Source organism: Chaetura pelagica, unplaced genomic scaffold (genome assembly GCF_000747805.2).
Source record: "Chaetura pelagica isolate M959 unplaced genomic scaffold, ChaPel_1.0 scaffold165, whole genome shotgun sequence".
Classification (NCBI taxonomy): Eukaryota; Metazoa; Chordata; class Aves; order Apodiformes; family Apodidae; genus Chaetura; species Chaetura pelagica.
The window spans coordinates 187,057-209,145 of record NW_009953302.1 but is presented as its reverse complement, the minus strand read 5'-3'; the positions used below and the strand labels follow the sequence as shown (position 1 = coordinate 209,145).

The following is a 22,089-nucleotide window of genomic DNA, read 5'->3' as shown; positions in this document are numbered from 1 at the left end:
TGGTTCCCAAGCCAATAGTTTTAGTGGTTGTTCCAAGCTGAGGAGGTTTGGGAAGGAAAGCAAGTCCAATGCTGAGGAACATTTTCCTTCTCTTAGCCCTGGAACTGCAGCTCAGACACTTCTGCTGTTTGCAGCTGTGTTGATATGGCCAGAAAGGACCTTTTGTGTGAGAAGCAGTAGACACAGCTCCCACCATCACCCAGAACAGCCTGCAGTTTACTAGAGCAAGCATTCAGTAGGTGAGCTGGCTCTTCAGAGACCTGAATCGGGCAGCGTATTTGTGCAATATTTGATGACTCTGAACATGCATCACAAAGCTGATTCTCATAAGCAGGACTGTAGCAAAAGCTGCAATTTCAATGATCAGAAACAGCTTATTCACTGTAACTATTTCAGAATGGGTAAAGCAGTGTTACACACATCACTGTCCTGCTAAGGAATCGCAGTGCTTAACCCAAAGGGAAAATTAAGATTCTCTGGAGGAGTAACAGGATGGGGAAAGGCAGGTCATCAGTGACAGCCTCGCCAGGTCCTTCTTGCAGTTTGGAATGTGACTTCATGTCCATCTTCTTAGTGCACAGGTACCCTGCTGAGATGTGTTTAACACATCCATAGATAAACACTTCTCAAAGGTTAAGGCTGAGCTCCAAGGTAGCTCTGCTCCTGGCAATGCTGAAATATTTTATCAACGACTATACCACAAGTGGAGGCTTGTGGCCAATCCCAGTGCAAAGCCAGCAACTGTCACATTATTTCCTAGAAGTGACTGCCCTGCTGAAGCTAAGACAGACAGTATTACTGCCTCAATTATCCATCTCAATTAATGCAAATATAGGCCATAGTCTTGGAAGAGCAGAGTAAGACCTGATCGCTGAATACACAGGCACAAAATACAAGGCTTGACAAAATCAGTAAAAAAGAGATTAGATTTAGTCTGTTTCACATATTCTTAAACCAGATAAGAAAAAAAGGTGGGGTGTTGTCTTTACAATAGTAATAATATTCTATACAAATGTTATACAAATTATTTCATTAGAATTTTTATGCTTTGATGTTCTCCTGCAAGAAGTGGAGAAGTGTTTGGTTTCAGCAGCTACTGGAGTGCTCAGCACCATCTTGCTGAGAACTCTTCTTACTAAAAACAATGCAGATAGTGCTAAGCTTGAGGTGAATATGCAGTCTACTCTAACTGTATGAAAGGTAACAGAGACAAATCCAAATTAAATGACTTGCCCAAGTTCACACAGAAGTCATGGCAAACTTTCTGAGCCATGGGAACCTTCTGTGCTTTATCTATGAGCACCTGTCACTGATAAAAAAACCTGTTAGTTTTTGACTTGAGCTTTTGCATGTAGAGCAGGGACAGTCCTTCAGTCTAGTCAATGCCTCAGTGGCCATTCACTACAGACATGGGTGTGGGAGCTGACAGGCATTCATCTTCCATAAGGCTCCTTACTGCTCTTCCCCATATTTCTGCAGTAAAAGGGAAAGAATTCTGTATTTCATACCAGCTAAATCGATACTCAATTTTATCTTCCTATCATGAACTCCATCTATACCTAACAAATGCTAACTAGAAGAAAACTGTAACAGAATAGATTTCTTCCATTTTCTATGTTATAAATTACATTCCTTTACTGAGCCAACACCAACCATGACTCCTCAAATTCTGGTAAACGTTTATGACTTCTATCTTTCATTATGACTATAGACGAACTGCATTCTAACATAAACCCAAAACTTCTAAGACATCTCAGGCAAAATAATTTAAGAGTGACTGCATATTTTTTTATTAGAAGATCTTACCTTAAACCCATCAGCTACATCTATGTATCTGATGGTGTGAACATAAATGTCTGACTGACTATTAGCACAACTCGGCCTCAAGCCACTAGGGTTGAAAGGGGCCCAGAGGTCGTTGTAGGAATGGGTGGGAGGACACAATGGGTGGGATGCCACAGGAACCATGGGAGAGAAGGCTGATTCTGGTGAAAGACAGCACAGAAGACTGGAGAAGTTTAATAGGCTGTGATGGAAAGAAGCTCATGTATCGTGGCCTGAGGGCAAACCTGCTCTGCAGGGGACCTGGGATGGAGCCTGGCTGTTTGTTCTGAGATACAACCACTTAGAATCATGGAACCATAGAATGGTTTGGATTGGAAAGGGCCTTAAAGATCATCTAGTCTCAACCCCCCTGCATGGGCAGGGACACCTCCATCCCACCAGACCATGTCGCTCAAAGCCCCATCTAACCTGGCCTTGAACACTTGCAGGCAGGGAGCATCCAAAACTTCCCTGAACAACCTGTGCCAGTGTCTCACCACCCTCACACTAAAGAATTTCCTCCTAATGTCTGATGTAAACCTACCTTTTTCCAGCTTAAAATTGTTACCTCTCATCCTGCCACTGGATGCTCTTCTAAACAGTCCCTCCCCAGTTTTCCTGCAGCCCCTTTAGGAACTTGAAGGCCACTATGAGGTGCCACTGAAGCCTTCTCTTCTCCAGGCTGAAAAACCCCAGTTCTCTCAGCCTGTGTTTGTAGGAGAGCTGCTCCAGCCCTCTGATCATGTTTGTGGCCCTTCTCTGGACTCACAAAAGCTCTCTGAAAGATCTCGCTTTCTTGTAACAGGAAAGCAGCACTGCAATGGCAAGTCTGTCATTCACACACCCACCAGCAAAAATAACAGTTTATGTTCAGGTCACAGTTTGAAGGACAACCTTAACAGCCAAAGTACTTTGCAAGTAAATAAACAGAAGTTCAACACAACTCAAAAACTAACTCCCAGCTCACGGCTGCGTTTTACGTTTGGTGCTGCGCGAGCGCGCGTTTCACATACAGAGAGAACATCACCCACTGAATCCGTTTATCAACGGATCCTTCTATGGTTCAGTTCCTTTTCTCACAACTAACATCTTTTTTTCCACCTCTATTGACCCAGAGTTCACCAGCAGGTCAGTGCTAAGGAAAAAGGTAACAACCAGTATTGAAAGTGTAACCCTGCCTATTGCTTAGATTCTGGGAACTTTAACCTCCGTTTGGAAAGCGTGACTAATAACATGGAACAAAAATTCTCCCAAGAGATGTAAACCATGAGCCAACTTCAAAATACAAAAATGCTTGCACATTTTTCCTTTTTTTCTTGAAAGAGGGCATTTTTTCTTCTTTTTTTTTCAAGACAACTGTATATGTAACATGCTGTAGTAGCTAACCAAAGGCCCCAGTGGCAGTACTCTGTATGGAACGCTATTCTTCTGCACCCTACTCCAGTTCCAAGGAACTGTTAAATATTGTGGGCTTTTTAATTTTTCTTCAGGGTGTCTATTATTTCTGAAACACCTATTAAGAAGTAACAGATTAAAAAACCACAATTCCTAGCACAAAAGGATAAACATTGAGCAAAATAACTATTGAGAAGAATTTACATTTAATTTACACATTTTTTCCAAAGACATAATTAATCCCCCAAATACTAATTCCACAGACATCTATGAAATTTAAGTACCTAATTTCTTTGAAACAAAGGTGAACTTTCTCACCTGAGCAAGTGATATTGTTCTCTGTTAATTAATATGATGAACATACATTGAAGCTTCCAGCCCCATGATTTTACTGATACTAAATATTTGGAACAGACTTGCATTCAAGCATTGCTGGTTCCCTAGTTTAAGACTGGGTAGGAATAACATTTGTGGTGTTATGGGCTTCTTACTTTCCTTTTCTTAATTTTGGTTTTGTTGGATATTAGTATTACAAGCTTGCAGGTTTTGCTTGTGTAATTTCAGACCCACTCAAATCACTGGATGCTTAACTGCCCACGGTATCTTGTCTGTCTAGAGCATTGATTGTGAAAACACTCTGTGAGAAGTTACTAAAGTGGTAGACTTGACACAAGCATGTTTTCAGTTACCATATTGCCACCAGGTTTCAAGCAAGATCAAAGCCTCATTCTGATTGCTGATATGCAGATCACCAAGAGTATTAAAATCTGAGCAAACAAAACCCATAGGAAGAAAGAATTTTTGTCCTTATTTTACAGATATGGAACTGAAGAAGATAAAAATAATAGTTTGTTGAAAGACAATCTGATCTTCAAGAACCTGTGCCTGAGTCCTTGCCCTGTTCTGCTCAGGACAGCATTACTCCTTTCTGGCAGAACTAGAGGGGTGGCTGTTCTCTGCGTCAATTAGAGCTCACCCTTCCTGTTCTAGCTATAATTGTGCTTTTCAGATATGGCAGCACTCATACTCCAAACTCAAATTGCTGCTTTGAAATCCTTTTGAGACATGCAGCTGTGCATGTGATTGCTTGTTACCACTACTCTCTGCATGGTCAGTTTAATTTCTGTGGGTTGCACTGCAGCATAACTGCAAAAGTCACAAGCCTCCAGACTGAGTTATAAACCTGTGTTTAAAAGTGTGCTCTTTGACTCTATGATAACTGGGAAACAGATTACACATCTTTTCACAAGCTTAGAGAAAACCCCTGCATCTCATCCCAAATCACATTTCCAAAGCTGTTTTATTTACACTTGGCAGTGACTACAGGACTTCTGGGTGCTATAAAAAAGAAATGTACCCATGGGAGCCAGGTTCTTGGGGCTCAGCATGACAATCTGCAGGGAGCACACACATGGAGGAGTGATTTACGTACAGCATTCCCTGAGACAGAGACAGAAAGCTGTTGCATAAGAAAGAAGAGGCAAGCCCCATGGCAAGAGATGCCACCAACTAGAGCATGACAGTCTTTTTACCTTAAGTTAATTTACTTCCAGTTCTGTACATCTGGCATCTTTATGGGCATCTAGTTCCTCCCTAAACAAAGTGGTATCATACCGGGTGGTGCCAGTCTTCCACAAGACTGCAATAAATCTTTGGATTTTTCTGTATTCAAAACATTACAACATACTAACAATAAACAGTAGAACAATAAGAGTGAGAGATTGAAAAGCCTTTACTGTACCTGACATATCCTAATTGCTTGGTCCAGCACTGTCTTTGTATCAGTTGCATAGTCTGGACAGGGCAGCATGGCATGGCTGAAGTGGGCTTGCAGCAGGAGGTGTGTTTTTGTGTGTGAACTGTCAAATGAATGAGGATTGACTTCAATTGGGAGATGTTTTGCCAGTTCACTATTCATCTGATCTTCATTGTGTCTCACAGGCAGATCTCCATACTCCTCAGCATTCTTTAAAACACAACAACAAAAACCCCATTGTAATTAACTTCACAATAATTATTATTCCTTACTGAGACATTACAAGTATATGCATTTAATTTACTGCAGTTAGATTTCATTGTTTAAATACCAGCATTTCAATGTTTAGAAAGCATACTTATTTATCAAAATCATGTGTGTGGGAAAAAGTAGCTAGCAAAACATTAATGTAATTATAGGTTTTATATTTTTTTCCACATAGCTGATTTTAACATTAGAGAAGAAGAAAATAAAAGCAGTGAAATTCATACATTTGTTGGAGGGACTCAGTATTTGAGATGACCTTCTAAAGAGATCTTATCCTGGTTGGCTCACAAAAACATTGTAAGGTTAGCTAAAAGACAGCAATAATTCACATTTTGAGTTTTCAGGGTTTCTACTTATCTCTCTGTATTCAAAACACAGGGGGTTTGAAATAGTTCTGGTAAGGTTCTTTTAAACTATATTTTCAATAATTTGTCAGTGTCTAAGCAACAAAGGCTCAGCGATCAAAGCAAAGAGCAAAATTGTAAGGAGGTGCTGAAAACTATCCAGAGTGGGACTAATACCAGTCACACAAAAATGAAAAGTGTCTAAGAACTTTCTCACTGTTGAGAAAAGGAGTTGCACCCCAACAGGTAACCTAAATGTAGTTATGAGTAGCAACATCCTTGGGGCTGAGAGGAACAAGTACGACTGCTCTAGTAGTCAGAGAAGACTCGTTCAGACAGAGAAGGTGCTCGTTCTCCTGCTGGGGAAATCCACTGTCTCTGAAAGAAAGAGAAGTCAAGAGAAGCATCCTAAGAACTGTAGCTTAGGCTGAGCAGTCAGTTCTGGGACTTAATTGGTAGTCTTTTTTTTTCTCCACAAAATCCTCTTGTGCATGTACACACATATTCTTGTTTGGAATGACAATGATCTTTCCAAAGTCTAAAACTTGCAAGTGAAGTAAGAGTTTTATAACATGTAATATCTTTTCCATCTCTAATTTAAGAGAAATTCTTTGGTCATAAAATTAAAAGTCATTTGGGTAGCCTGAAGGGCAGTGTCTTCCAAACTGTGCTTAGCAGAGACCATTAAATTAAAGTGTTCAGAGTTTTATAGTCCTCTTAAACTATAGATTCAATATTATGCATTTTAGTCTTCAACCACCAGTCAGACTTCCTGCAAATCCATAACAATGAAATATTCACAACAGCAACCAGTGCAGAGTGAGGTAAAGAAAAATGACAGTTTTATGACACCTAATAGAAGTACCTAATTGACTTGCAAGGTATTGTATCCACTCATTAATATCTTAACACATGAAACCTTTTTGACTATTCCTAAAAACACTTATATAGCTGTTTTACACTCCCTTGGAAACTGACAGCCCAAAACTTTCCATTTGCTTTAATGGCACAATGAAACTCCACCTAAGCTGTGACAGAGATATAAAAGGAAAGATAGATACTAGGCAACTTCAGATTTGGAAAGAAAATCAGAATGTCATTCATTTAGTCCGTATCTCAACTGCAGATTAGAAGTGAAGACTGACTAAAGACAACTGCTGCTTAATCCTGGATGTCTCTGCTAGATCTCTTGTGAAAACTGTGGTCATTTATTCTCTGAACCTAAGGTCACAATCTTTTTAAGCCCTATAGGAGGCTGCATGTTTGCTTCATGCTTTTTATTTAACCGGCTTCTCCTTCAAAGATATTTTAAAGAATATTTACCGAGGGGATTTTTTACTTAGTTTTGCTTTGCAGTTTAAAGTAGCAGAAAGCAGAAGGATCAGCCAAGTCACTCCAGACCAATTGGTACTCCTGAAAATGCTTTTTCCCTAATTCTTCCCCAGCACATGTTTTATTTACCTCCAAACCAGTCCTCTTATTTTAAACAACTTGCCTACTTAATTTCCTGTTTGTGATCATTGACTGTAAGTAAGTGAGGTTCATTTTCTTATCTGCATCATGTAGGTAATTAAAGGAAATTGAGAATGGGTAGTGAAGCTTTTATACAACTGAGAATGAAGCTGAATGGAGGGCACCAAGGTCAGCAGAGTCCATTATATTTTTATGTGAGAGGCCAGTATGTCTGCCCTGTCCTTGTTTGCTTAGTGTAGGCTGGACAGACTACTAACTGCAAATCTGTTTCTCTGATTTGCCCAGCTGTCCTTGAATAAAGACATCTTCCATTGCAAAATGTTAAATGACAGTGATTGACAACTCTGTGATGAACTCTGCTTGTAACCCCCTGCTACTGTTTTCAGGTTGCACAAGAAAAGACAGAATAAAGAAATATCCTTTGTAATCACCTCAAATGAGCCCTGCTGTTCACTCAATATTTTTTTCATTTTAGTTTTCCTTTTTATTGTGAATCTCAATCTGTTGTGCAAAGGCTATAGCTTCTACTATTCCACAAAATACATAATATATATGATCTTAGCACATTGTACCCAAATACTGTTCTTACTTCCACGGCTGAGGAAACAGATCAAATTACGTATCAATCATTAATCTTCATTCTAAAGTCTAGAAACTTAACACAAACTTTATAGCTAAGCCACAAAGCACTGTCATGCATTTTTCACTTTCCCTTTTTCTTATGTTAAATCAGGACAATTGCTGCCCATATGTGAATAATAAGTTTAGAAGCATATACACAGTTAAGCACAACTTGAAGTGTACCAGGAGATAACTGGGAATTTTAGCTACAGGTTCTGCAAGCACATGTTTGGTAGTCATGTCACATCTCTCTTTTCTATAGGTCTGTGATGGACTTTCCCAATAATGTCTTCTTTTGGGCATGAGAGACTGCTGCATCATTTTGAGGGTGTAAGAGTCCTCTCAAAACTACATTTCAACCTGTATGTGATGCAGGGTCATACAGGAGACAGTAACTTGCTTGGCCAGTGAGAAATGTCACACGTAGACCTACATAACCTTGGTAGTTACATTTTACAAGGCCAAGGGGCTGTTCTGATAATTGAATTCTGCTTCCTGCATAACACCAGCCACAGACTCATCTTAAAGAGTCCTGTCTGCAACATTATGCTCCAGATTTGCAGCTTCTCAACACCCTTTATTTGACTTGTTAGAATTACTCTAAAAGTAAACAACTGCTCCCATTAAAAATCTATCTGTTGCAGTTTTCTGCACTATGAGGTGTCTGGGGAGTCAGACTGAACTAAAAAGTAAGTCAGGTATCTGACATGGTGAGCACTATGCTCCACAGGGTTAAACCCCCCCCGATTTTCTTTGCACCCACAAAATGTGTAAGTTTGACTGAAAATACTGATTTACAGTGAGAGCTGAACTAGAAACTGATACCACATACAAACCTTCTGAAGTATTTGAAATCTCAAGTAACTACAGCCTGCTGTTTGTTTACAAGAGAGGAGGACAGTGGAGCGTAGACAGAAATGGGATCAAGGTGAGTAACTAAAGTAAACTTGAATATTTTAAGTTCAGTTCAGTCATGGGAACAGTAAAACTTATAAAGTTAATGAGTTCTAGACTTTAAAGAGCAGTTGATTAATTTGTAACGATGAGGGTCTAAAACAAACCAAAAATAGTTTCTCACATTCCAGAGTTGAACCAGTAGTCTTTTCTTGAGTCTTTTCTGTTACTCAAACTACCTTAGAATTGATTTCCTGTCTGTATGTTTCTTTTCTTTACACAGGTATAGTGAACCCAAGAACATCATACTTTCAAACCTGCAATGTGTTTTGCTCTCTTTCAAGTTTCCAATGCAGAAAGAAACAAGGGAAATGCATTCCTAAACAATTTGACACCAAAATTATCAGTCGTTAAGATCAAGTATTACAAAATATTGCAGTAAACTAGTACTAAAAGTAACTACCAGAATAGCAAAAATAATAAAAATGAGGATAATTTTTAGCTTATACAGTAATTGCATCCTCTTTACCCTGAACCTTGGTTCAAATGACATTAACTTCTGAGTACACACTGAGTGACTGCAAAAATCATACATTTGTGCATAGAATAATAATAAAAAATGTAATAAACACTGTAATACCTCATGAAGTGTATTTTAGTTCTCTGCTATCAGAAGTTGAAAGGTATGCCAATATGGAATTCATTTTTTGATCTTTCAGTAACAGGATAGGCAAACATAGGCTCAAAAATAATATTAACAACAATATTATTATTATATAATTGGCTTTTGTGTTTTGTTCCATTGCAAAAAGTGCTACAGAGTATTTTAGTGCAATATCCCCACCTGTTACTTCCCTAGTTCTACTGTATAGGAATTAGCTGGACTCCAAACTTTAAAGCAGCCTGAAAATGTTCTCATTTGGGTGCTACCCATGTTACCCTCAGGACAGGACAGAGAACAGTAGCATGGCCAAAACCAGAGAAGGAATAGCTCACTACTCACAATCAGTGTTTAACTAGATAAGAATGTCTTACAATAGATTAACAAAGTCTAAATTTTTCTTTGAGGATACTTGAATTTCTGTACTTTAACACATCTGAAATTATTTTTCTCTCTCTCTCCCTCTCCATTCATGTGCTGACAAAAGTAATTTGACCCTGTTAACTGTATCATAAATTAAAACAAATCTTAACTAATTTCCTCAAGTTCATCTTCCTTTGGCCATTTTCTTCATCACTGTATTATGTGACACAATAATGACCCAAGTATATATAATGAAAATTATTTAAATTAATCAACATGTTTACACTGTATTTTATCTTCACCTTTTCAAGTGTGAGTTTGATTTATAAGGAAAGACATTAAATTTACACAGATGAATCCTGGTGGGCAGCTGGAGCACCATCTAGCTTAGATTTATATTCAGAAGACAAGTAAATGTGAGAAAACTTGTGCTTTGCAAAAAAAAGCCCAAACTGACTACATACTTAAAAGTTGTTTTTCAGCTTACACCAAAAAGTGAAATGGATCAAAAAATGCAATTGGAGAAGTACTTGCTAGAATTACTGCTCTGAAAATTTTATCTGTTTTAGTGATTCCATTATAAACTCCTATTTTAAGGAGTTTATTGGTAGCCTATAAATGTATATGCTTTGGTCTCAGTTTTATGGGACATAATTCAAACTTCCAAAGTTTAAAATGTTTAGGAGTTTTTTTACTCTTAGATATAAAAGGTCTAGGACAATATCCCAGTTAAAGACAGTTATAAATGTATATTACTAGTTACAAGTTTTAAGAACAAACACAATGCATGTCTGAAAGATTCATATTAGAGACAAAAAGAAAAGTAATTTCTACGAGTTTATTGAAGCTGCTACATACCACAGGAATATTTAGATTGAAAGCCTCTTTTAGACAGCAGATCATTGCACAAAGAGCTTCCTCAGTTTGTTTTACACATGTAAAAATGTAAATTTAAGACCAACTGCAGAAATGACATTCTAGATTTGCATGGCAGCCTGGCAGGCTGGGCAAAGCAACAGAGCAGGCTGAAGTTCTGCAGAGATCTTGAGAAGAGGCAAGAATGATGTAGAAGAAAGCAAAAATTGTCAGGCACAAGTAGGATGTTTACTACATGATGCTTTCATTCATCACACAGACCATGTCTAAACAAGCTCCTTGCCTTCATATCCCATGTAACATCTCTCCCTGAACTGCACATTTATGTGGCAATGCAATCAAATGGTATCCAGCACATCCATCTATCCATCCATCCATCCATCCATCCATCCATCCATCCATCCATCCATCCAGAGCCAACGCTACAGAGCAATTCCTTTCCCATCCCTTCCTTCCAGGTTTGCCCTGCTGGTAGGGAGCAAAGGCAGAAAGCAAAGATCTGTGCCAGCCCCTGCACCACAGGGCATGGAGGAGTCAGAGCTGCAGCCCCTGGGCAGAAGCCACCCATCCGTGGCTGTGGGAAAGGGGCTCCCTCTCCCACTGGGGACTCTCTGCCCTAACTCTCCATTCCAGCTTGGGTAACAGGAAACTCAACTTGCCACTTACCTGCTGAGGTACTCTCCACTCTTTAGTTTTGGAATAATGTTGTGAGGAAAACAGGCACATGTTGGATGGAGAGCAGCATGCAAGGGATAAGGTCTGCTCAGTAGCTTTTTGAAACAAACATTTTTTAATCTATTGTCTAATTATCTAGTGATCAATGCATTTTTACAGATAAAAGAGATATGTAAAGTTAACCCAACTAACTAGGTGAGGCTGGGCTACCCTGGGCTCCATCTCTAGATTTAAGAGTTTAAGATTTAAGAGCAGGCGTTGAAAATTTCCAGTTGAGCATGAGAAGCTGAAGAGGTAAAGTTGTAACCCCATCAACATGCAATTATGCATATCTGTTATTTTTAAAAAATGATTTATAGCTATCAGGATTTGAAATGGGTACATTTCAGTAATGGGACCTACAAATACAGTTTATAAGAACATACATGTTACAAATTCTTACAGTTCTTACAAAGTTCTCGTGTTAGTGATCAGAGAAATCATATATATTTGTATTCTTCCCACTTAAAACAGACAACTGTTTGATTTTTGCTTTTAAATAGCTGCATATGATGAAAACCACAAATTTTACCATTACAGACATCATTAAAAGTACAAGCTAGGGCAATGAAACAGTTGAGTGATCACTTAAAAACACCCTGAAGGGTTTAGATTTCACAAGTTCACCTCTTACTTAAAACATCCAAACTACAAACTACTGATGACATTCCTGATGACCAGAGGTCAGGAGTCTGGAAGACCTTTGCCATTGCACAGAGAGCAGTAGGAGGTCAGCAATATTAGCTACCAGTAGCAGAGAGCAACCTGGCAGATCTGGGAACTTCTGAGGTACAAAGTAAAACTACAGACCTCTGCTTCAGCATGGAGCTGCTAAAAGAAAATGCAAGCATGCTAGTACATGTGAGAGGGAGGATTATTTGGAATAACAATAATTTGATATGGGGAAATGGTCCTTAGGACTTGAATAGTAACTTGGAAGTCAATTTCCTCTTTTTTTCTAAAGTTTCCTAAGCATATCAGAGAAGCTTGGTTTCAGTTGTACAGGAAAGTACAGTAGTAGATAATACAATCATTGTAAATGTTTTACTAAATGGTGAAAAAGATACTTGTAGAACCATTCTGTTTCAGAATAATTCCCTTTTTAAATTGCATACTGCACAAACCCAGTGTTAAAACAAAGAATGAATCCATGACTTTAAGTCTTAACTCTCATAATCCATCTTGCATAACATTTATGAACATAATCATAATTCAGAGGTACTTTTTTGGCCAGCTCTAATAAACAATATTCTTACAATACATTCATTTTCCCCCAAACATGTAAGTACTTCCACAGTATTAAGCCTGTACAACTTTCACAGAGGTGGCTTTACTTCACTCTCAGGTTTTAAACTGTTGATTAAAAGTAAGCCTGGAGCATGTACACAGCTTAAGGAAAAATAAATGTAAATGATGACTAAAGTAGGATAAAAATAAGAGCAAACATCTGAAACTGGTATGATACACACTTTATTCACTTAGCATAAGTTAGTTTGACCAGAGCAAAGACATATAAATGGAATGGTATAGCTTGCATTTATAAAGTGAATTACAATGATGTGAGATTATTATTATATTTTATCATTGGAAATGGTATATTTGAGATTTTTGCCTCTCCAAGATCCCTGACTTTTCCTATTACTTTTCATGAGAACACTCTGAACCTGCACATTCTGAATGCATTATCATCATCCCATTAAAATAACCCCCAAAACCCTAATGGGGCAGTGACCTTCAACTTTCTTCCCCTGTAATCTCAAGTCATAGGAAAGATTTAAAACCAACTGGTTTTGGCTGTACTGAAGCTAATTGTACTGCACTAACACAGAAAAGCTTTCCAGTGCATGTACTCAGTAATGTGCTAACACAAAACTGGGAAAGTCTCTCTGAATGTACATTCAAAAGTCTGATTGTCATGAGAAATCTACTTCAGTTCCATTTGGACGTTTGTCCACGTTCTGAAGCTTGGCTTGAATCAACTGGCTCAACTACTGATTGAGATGATGATAGCAATAAAATTTGTAAGAGCAAATCTTGGCACCCAGCTTTCCCTGGGAAAGCGATCAGTCATTTTCCATCCTTGGCTTTAATCCTCCATTGGGATCTTCCAGTGCAGAACCCAGACTCAGGGAAGAAGTTAACAGATCTCTGCATTAAGTTAATGCTACTCTCCACGGACACAGGAGTAAGTGCTACTAATTCTTTCTGTGAAACGGGGCCCATCCAGGCTGTGTAAGTTAATACAAGCTGGAAAAGCTCAGTGTGTTGAAAACCAGATTTCAGATCTGCTGACCTGTGGCAGTTCCTCTAGTGGGGAGCCACAAATGCACACTGCTGCATTTTGTCCTGGATTAAATCCTGGATCTAGACTACTATGTGACCAGAGACAAAAGGGAATAAAAGTTCTCAGGCATGAATACCTGTCATCATGTGGTGAAATGACTAGCAGCCTCTGTTCAAGACAGGCTCAAGCCCAGAACAACAGAAGAACAATATGAACTGGCAGAAATATATGGGAAACTTGGAAGGTGCCTACATGCACAATGTCTTTTCAGCAAGCCAGTGCTACTGGTCTCACTCTGAGCACTTTTAAATGAAAATAGTTTAATGTAATAATAAAAAAACACAACTGTAAGAGGAAGTGACAGCTGCTGCAAGTAAATTTCAATAAGGGTAGTTCCCTGCTGATCAAAACTGGCACATCTCCACTCATTTCAGTATAACTATGTGGATTAAGCATTGCTTGAAGGTCTGACCCTATGTTTTGAAGAACTCAAGATCCACAAGGTAATGCAGAGATGGAAGTCATCATTACATGGGTGGGTAAAAGGGGCAATCACTGAGGGAACAAAAAATTCAGTAGAAGGAAAAATATTTGAATTCTATTAGACAAATAGAAAATCTGTCAGAATTTTGATGTGCTTCATTTGAGGAAGTTCTATCCACACTTCTGTCGTGAATGTCTGTCAGATACAGTAACATGGTAGAAATGCCCCTGTACCACACTTGACCATAACAGAACATCCCGTTACCTGAACGGGACGTCCTTTGCATCCCTAGGGTAGATCTAACCCTTTTTGGATAGCAAGTGATAATTTTTCTTGCTCATGTTCCCTGTACACAAATTTGTGAGAGTAGTCAACTCAGTGCTCCTACACAGACCTATATCATGTCTTTTCTATCTGTAAATAAAGGCATTCATCTAAAGTACACTGAAAGAGCTACATTAAAAAAAATACAATGGAAAGAAAACTAATGATTATGAGAGTTGCAGATATCTTGCCTCTGGTGTAAAGTTTTAAGAACTTCTTTTAAAAGACAAAGAACACAGAGATTTTCAGTACCAGATGTCTAGGAAGATCCCATTTGGATTTGAGCTACTTAAATTTGCAATCATGTATTTATACATCTAACAGAGCTTCTGTTTCCCCTAGAATCTGAAAATTAACTAGCTTTGTAGCATCTTCCTTGATCTGCCACCCGTGCCCTGAGGATTAGAGACTCCACCTGAGCTTGTTTTACAAGCATAACAGAAAAAATTAATCTCTGCTGGCAGCAATCCCACTGGGATACTGATGAATAATGATATCCCTCTCTTGCTGCCCTCTCAGTCCACTAGAAAAGCCACTCTAACCCAGCAACGTGAAAACTGCTGAAACCATTCCAGCTGTGGATTAGCAGGCAGTCAAGCATCCATCTGTTCTGTGTGAATCAAGAGAAAGCAAACATGCATTCTTATAGCTAAGGAAATATTAAAAATTAGCATCTTATATGACTGCATGTAGTAAATATTAAGACAATCATACAGAAAAGAAAATAATTCATCTATTATCTACACCTCATGTTGTTTACATTTGCTTGCTGCCTTAAAGAAATGATAAAACAATTGGAATTAATCTCCTACAGGATATTGTGCGTTCAATGACTTAATATGTTTAAGATGAAATTTCTTAATATTGTATGCATTAGTTGTACCTAAAAATATTTGTAAGTAGACATGCATACACACACCAAGTCAATACAAGTGAACATGACAGTATGTCTTCACTTTGGCAGGTGAAGTATTTCAGAGACCCATTGTGAGAGGAACTTCAGTCATTTTTTCACCCTCTGAAGTGAGAGGAATAGACTTGAGATATTTCGTCTTTCTGAAAACTAGTAGTTTGAATAATCTGTGCTCACTTGGTAGCCCTATCCACTGGAAGACAGAAAGGAAAAAAGCTTACTGTGCTATACCAAATTTACAAATATATAGATATTAACTTTTTTTAAATGTTAAGAAAAGTTTTGGCCTTTTGGTACCAAAAAATCTCTCTGCAATTTCTTCTAACAGTATAGGTAGCATGAGCTACCTAAGTAACTGAGAAATAAAGCCCTTGTAAATACTAGGCAAATAACAGGAGAGGCTGACTTCTTAAAAGTTCCTCTGTGATAATTCATAACATCAACATTTAAAATAAAATTCAACCTTCTGAAGCTGGTCAGGTTCCATCAGGAGAAAAAGAAAAAAAAGGACAAAGAAAGACTCTAAATGTAAATAGGAAAATACAAGTGTCAGATACTTCATCAAGGACTGATCAGTAATCCTCTTATGTCCTTTTTAGAAAAAAAAATTACTATGCTAAAGGAACAATATATGCTGGATACCAATCCTGTATGATGTAATTATTTTAGCCAAAGCAATCTGTATCCTGAAATTTGTGTTCCAATCAGAGAACAAGCTACAAAATGCCAACCTCTTAACAGTTTCACAAGTCTGAGCAATAACTTCTTTGCTGACAGGGAAAACCATTTGTGTGCCTTTAAAGAGCAGTCAGTGAGGCTGAGCTGGTGTCACTAAGTGGGCTGAATTCTGTGAAAACAAATTAATCAGCAATATAATTGCAACTGCTTTAGTTTACAGTGAAATAATGTAATTCTATCAAAAGCAAAGGCAATAACTAGAAACCAGTGAAGACAAAGAACTGCAGACTGCACAGAGCCCACATTAGTCTATTGTGCCTTAATTACAAATGGGGAGGCACAAAGTAGGTAGAACTTGTAATGACTTGCTGAAGGCACACCAGGCTTCCAACACTGCCTTCTGGAGTACTTGGGACATGAGAACCTCCAGCCAGTTATCAGGGCAGCATGGAGCATTAGGAAATGTTCAGCTTTACCTTAATAAAAATGCAGTTTAGAACTTCAGTTTTGTTTCAACAAACACAAACGTTACTTCAGCAAAGAAGCTGTATATTTGGAAATAGAGCAATATGACATGATTGCTGGAAAAAAAGCCATTTCACTTTCAATGGGGACACTTTGCAAAGTGCTGGCTGCAGGAGTTTGAAATCCAACATCATGAGGACGGCTACAAGTCTAACTGCCAAGTGGCAAGGAAAAGACTTCTGTGCCAAAAGAAATAAATAAATGGTGACCAGCTGAACTGCCTGCAGCTTTAAGCAGTCAGCTAAACCAAGCTAACTATCACTGAACTTGCTTCTGGCATGGCTACCGAGGACAAGCATTGATTTGCCACAGATGGCAGCCACTGTTCACCTTCCTAAGTACAAGACCAGGACAGTACTCCTGCTCTGTAAGATACAAGTGTAAATAGCCTCTTGGCTCACCTGAATAGTTTTCATTGGTATACATCAGGATTTTCCTGCTATAATTGCAACTATAGCTCCTGTTAAAGGAATGTACTTCCTCATTTTTCTGACAGAAACAGTTACTAAAGCAGCTGTTTGAACTTGGGATACAGCCTGAGGCTACTGGCTTCCACTATCACAACTATATACACTTCCACAAATTTTTCCCTTGGATGCTGCACTGCAATCAAACCAAATACAATTTTTAAAAAGGAAAAAAAAAGAAAAAGAAAAAAAGTGAAGATACTATATTATTTCCAAGACAACAGATCTTGTCTTACAGCTCTTCTGTGGGAAATGTATGTCAGAAACCTTCAACTTGAAAATAAATTTTATTTTAACTTTCTTCAGTATTGGTTCAGTTTTTTAAGCTGGCAAGTAATGACAGAAGTTGAGTAAGAAGATTGAAGGGGAAAAAAACCAAAGGAGATCTGTTAATGAGAGATTAGAAAATCATGTGTCATGGAGATGGAAAAGTCTTCTATTTTCCAGTTTTGAATGTAATTCTTTCTTATTGATGCCATAAAAATGAAAGATTTCTGCCATGCTCAGTTAGCTGTCAGTGGTGGGCATTGTCATCTTGATTTACCAACTGATTGTGCTTCTCTGGAAAGGCAGGCAGCATAGGATGCTTTCAAACTAAAAATCAAACAATCATTTGGAAAAATAAGAAATAATTGTGTCATGATGCTAGGAATAAAAAGATTGTTTTCAAGTTCTACAGCAACATTCCAAACTGCTCCATCTACTGGGGCTACAGAAAAATCAGGACCAATTTAATGTGTGAGTATTCGTATGTGAGCAAAATAAATCCTTCTGCTAAATACAAGATATTTTGAATATACTGGATACAGATGAGGCAATGTGGATGCTGTAAAGTTCACTGTAGCATTTTGTTTTATTTTCACTAAGCCAAATACATTTATTAAGTTTAAACTATTCTATTAAACACACTGTGATACTATCTAGATGTTCCAAGCACAAATGTTCTAAAATATTAAAATTCATAGAATGTAAGTTGCATAAAAATTAAGTAAATGATCCTGGAAAGGCCTGTGTTTAGGATGAAGTTTATGCATTGAACAGTTCTAGGTATGGATTTATTGTGAAGAAAAAATTTAACGGTAAGAGGTAACAGTTTTCTCCTATTATAAGGGGTCACCAAAACATGCATAATAGTTGAGGCTTGTTCCTATCTGTAGAGTGGCCACAGCAGTCATGTTCATATTGTTCAGAAGGGATGATACATGTGAAATCAAATAGCTAAGTTCTTTAAAGGTTAGCATGTAACATAATTGCTTTTCATTTAATATAAAATATATCTAATAAAATATTCCTATTCTTGACACTGAAATGCCATATTTAAAAATAATAACATAATGAATGCAATCTTGCTGTACTTTTATGGCTTGTACAAAATCCTAGTAGCACCTTTATATCCTTCTAAATTAAATATAAATGTAAATTTAAACTAGAAAATTACTGACCGAGGAAATGTTACCTGATTTTTTTCTGAAATGGCTCACAGAACTGACATACAATATATTAAAAAAAACCAAAGGCAAGGCTTCTGCCATGGCTTTAAGATAAAACATGACACAAGCCAGCTCACATTAGCTTGTTGTTGGACAATATTTTTGTAACTTATTAATTACTCCTTTCCTGGCATCTAACAGGAGATCAGTGGAAAAGATGGTTTATCACTGAGTTAAAAACCTTTGTGGTCCCTTGATGGGAGACTGAACCAACAGCTTTAAGACAGAATCCTGCTAAGGAAATAAAATTATTTTAGACTGAGAGTGTAAATATTCATAAGGACTCACATATTTCCCTGGTTAGAAGATGATGTGCCAATGATGATGAACAGAAAGTAAACCTATAGGTTAACTGAGTTACCCAGAATCTCATTGTACAGATACCTGACAGGTAATGAAAGACAGATAAGGCCTTAATCACTTGATGCTTTTATTATCTATGTATTTGAGATGGAGAGCACCTGTTTCATGAACCTCCACCTTCTACCTTCTAAATCTGCTACTCCAGCAATGCCAGATTGTCTGCTGAGTTCCAAAATACTTACATAAAATCTAATACAAGCCAGTGCAACAAAGTCCTGTCAGTGACCAGCTAGAAATAAAGAGGTTATGAGGATACCAAATTTAGATGTTCATGTTTATATCACAGAAAGATGGGTCCCAGTATAACACAAGCTTATCAGTTAGAAATAAACCCATCACTTATAACCAGTTGATATGAAATACAGCAGCAGGCAGAAGAAAACCAACCTGATGTGTCTTGTAGGTGGAATTCAAATACAGAAATAAGAGACAAGCTGCAGATAAGAACAAGGGCTGAAAGATGATTCTCCACTGTCCAGTATGAACAGATATAACAACCTATTTGCTCTGTAAATAAGAACATCAACCAGATACGTGTAGTAACAAATTGCCAAAAATCAAGAAGCTAGTGGATCTAGCCCTCACAGACCTGATAAATCATTGAGATCTCTTTTCCTCAAGGTACAAAAAAAGTACATTTGATTTTAAAAAGATTTGTGTTGACCACTGACTTAATACAGAAAATGACAAAAACTACCCCAAAGTACATTTCACTGTTTTTTACTCAATCCTCTGTTCTAATCTCTGCACCTTACTTTCACAATAAAAGGAAAGAGTCTTTAGGTACTTCAGGGAAATTCAGCCTGTCAGTAATAATTCATGAACACTTTCTCATCAATAATACTTAATACAAGAAGCACCATAACTCAACAGTGATTAATCTCATTTGGATTGCTCCTATCTGGGGCACGGTTAGGAAAGTTCTAAAGAAAGCTCTATGGAAAAGCATCAAACATTTTCTCTCAGAAAAATTACAGGCCCACTAGCACAGGTCAGTTGCAAAAATAACTGAGCCTGAACTTTGCCTGCTAACTGCAAACCCAAGACAGATTAGACATCTTGAGTGCAGATTTACTGGGAGAAGAAAGGAAAGCGTGAGGGGATTGCACCCCACCTATTTCAGCCTGGAGAAGAGAAGACTCTGGGGAGACCTCATAGTGGCCTTCCAGTACCTGAAGGGGCTACAGGAAAGCTGGAGAGGGACTTTTTACCAGGGTGTGCAGTGATGGGGTAATGGTTTGAATAGGTAATTATGAGGGGTAATGGTTTTAAGCTAGAAGAGGGTAGATTTAGGTTAGACATTAGGAAGAAATTCTGGAGTGTGAGGGTGGTGAGACCCTGGCCCAGGTTGCCCAGGAAAGCTGTGGCTGCCCCATCCCTGGAAGTGCTGAAGGGCAGGCTGGATGGGGCTCTGAGCAACCTGGTCTGGTGGGAGGTGTCCCTGCCCATGCAGGGGGGTTGGAACTAGATGATCTGTAAAGTCCCTTTCAATGGGTCCCAACCCATTCAATGAGTCTATAATTTGTATCACTTATTACTGTGTATTTCCAGCATGACTGTGGAGCTGTTCCCATGTGTCACGTTCCTGTTCACGTTATGGATACTTCAACCCCTAAACCATACTGAAAAAAATTCATTTGATCTTGCAAAATGCTGGCAGACGATCAAATGAAAAGATAAAATAAAAAGAGAGAAAAGAACAGATACTGGACAACACTATGAATAGACTTGCCTGTTAAGGGGAAAAAAATCTTGCTCTCAAGTGATTTTTGTGAGACATCCATCAGTACTAGAAATAGGATGACTCAAAACTATTTTCATGTGAGCTGCAAAGATTATTGGTTAATTCTGAACACTCCCATCAGCATGGCAAAATATCAATGTGAAACTCAAAGTCCTGTAATCAAACTCAGATTTAAAACTCTTTCAAACTCTTAATACGATAATAAATTTCTGGAAGCATTCTTGCTTTTTTCCTGGTTTTGTTTTAAATATACTTGTGCTCTGTTTCAAGTTACACATTGACAATTCAGTGAAAACTTGCCTATATCCCTTCTCAAACCCACATCATCAGTATTTTCTTTGTTACACTTGTACACCTCTATCTTCCTTACATACATCCAAGAACTTGTAAATATCTAAAGGTTTGCCAGATTATGAACAAAACCAACAAGAAAAGACCCATGTCACAGCTACAACAGCTTGCAAAGGCCTTTGAGAAATGTTATTCTTAAATAACACAGTCTAAAATTAAAAAAAAATTGAAACTCAGTGATCACCAGAATAATCATGATTGTAATTATGTTTTGCAATGGTAACAGGCCTTTCTGTACTACAGTTACAGCTTTCAGTTCCAGCATCATTAACAGATTCTTCAAATTACTTAAAAAATATCCTTTTCCCTGAGGATTTTCACTTATACCTAATTAGACTACTTACCCCATGCCATGTAATTCCCCATGGCCAAAACTGCTAAATGCTTCAATAAGAAGGAGGAGGGCACCAGTGGAGCAAGGCAGATGTAATGTCATTGGTTAACAATAGAGGTGTGAAGCAACTGTCGTAATTATAAAACTCATTAATTCACAGGGGAAAAAAACCCTGTTTAGGGGAAAAAAAACCCACCACAACAACCCTTGGCAATAACTGGTGAAATGGCAATTCTTTTCAACACTACATCACGCTGAAAAAAAAACCACTTTCAATTTACACCTTCAACAGGACAGGACAGTAATTCCACTAGTAATTATGAAAATCAACATCTGCATAAAAAGAAAGAAAAACCTGTCAGCTACAATGGCATCCAACATTCATACGTCCTTCTTGTCTTTCAGACTGACATGTGGCATATTTTGACCCCTGCATGATTTTACTGTTACTCTCATTCCTCTTAAGACTGTAAATAGGCAGCTTTCAAGACTATATTTCCAGAAAATAAAAAGCATTAGAAAGAATTAAAGGAAGATTAATGAAAGTTATATTTTACAATCTCTGACCAACAGTAGGATCCTAGGTTTCATCTACAAGAGAAATATTTGCCATTTACCTTTATACTTCATAGAAGCTGCTTAATTGAGGATCCCTGATTAGTATCGACAGGTTCTGCTTCCATTATTTAACTTCCATATGCTGCTCACTAGTTCAGGCAGTGTCATATTTCACCCCCTACCTCTGCTAATGCTATTCTCAGAATTTCCCTGTCCAAATTTGTCTGAACATTCTGAAATTCTGAAAGTTTCTAGGTGGAGAAAATTTTCTCTAGAAAGAAGGAGAGACTTCTAAGAGGCAGCAGGTGGAGTAAAGCTCTCACTTTGAATACTCAGCACTGCATTATTTAACTTCTGTTCACTAGTGGATTTTTCTTGTTAAAATG

The 22,089-nt window shown here is 37.9% G+C and overlaps 1 protein-coding gene across 1 annotated transcript in view; it reads right to left on the bottom strand.

Moving 5' to 3' along the window:
* The window catches only part of ASCC3 (activating signal cointegrator 1 complex subunit 3), a 225,189-nt gene that overhangs the window by 17,412 nt on the left and 185,688 nt on the right, over positions 1–22,089 (bottom strand). The window contains 1 exon segment of the mRNA XM_009998051.1: positions 4,961–5,185. Coding sequence (XP_009996353.1) covers positions 4,961–5,185 — 225 coding nt within the window.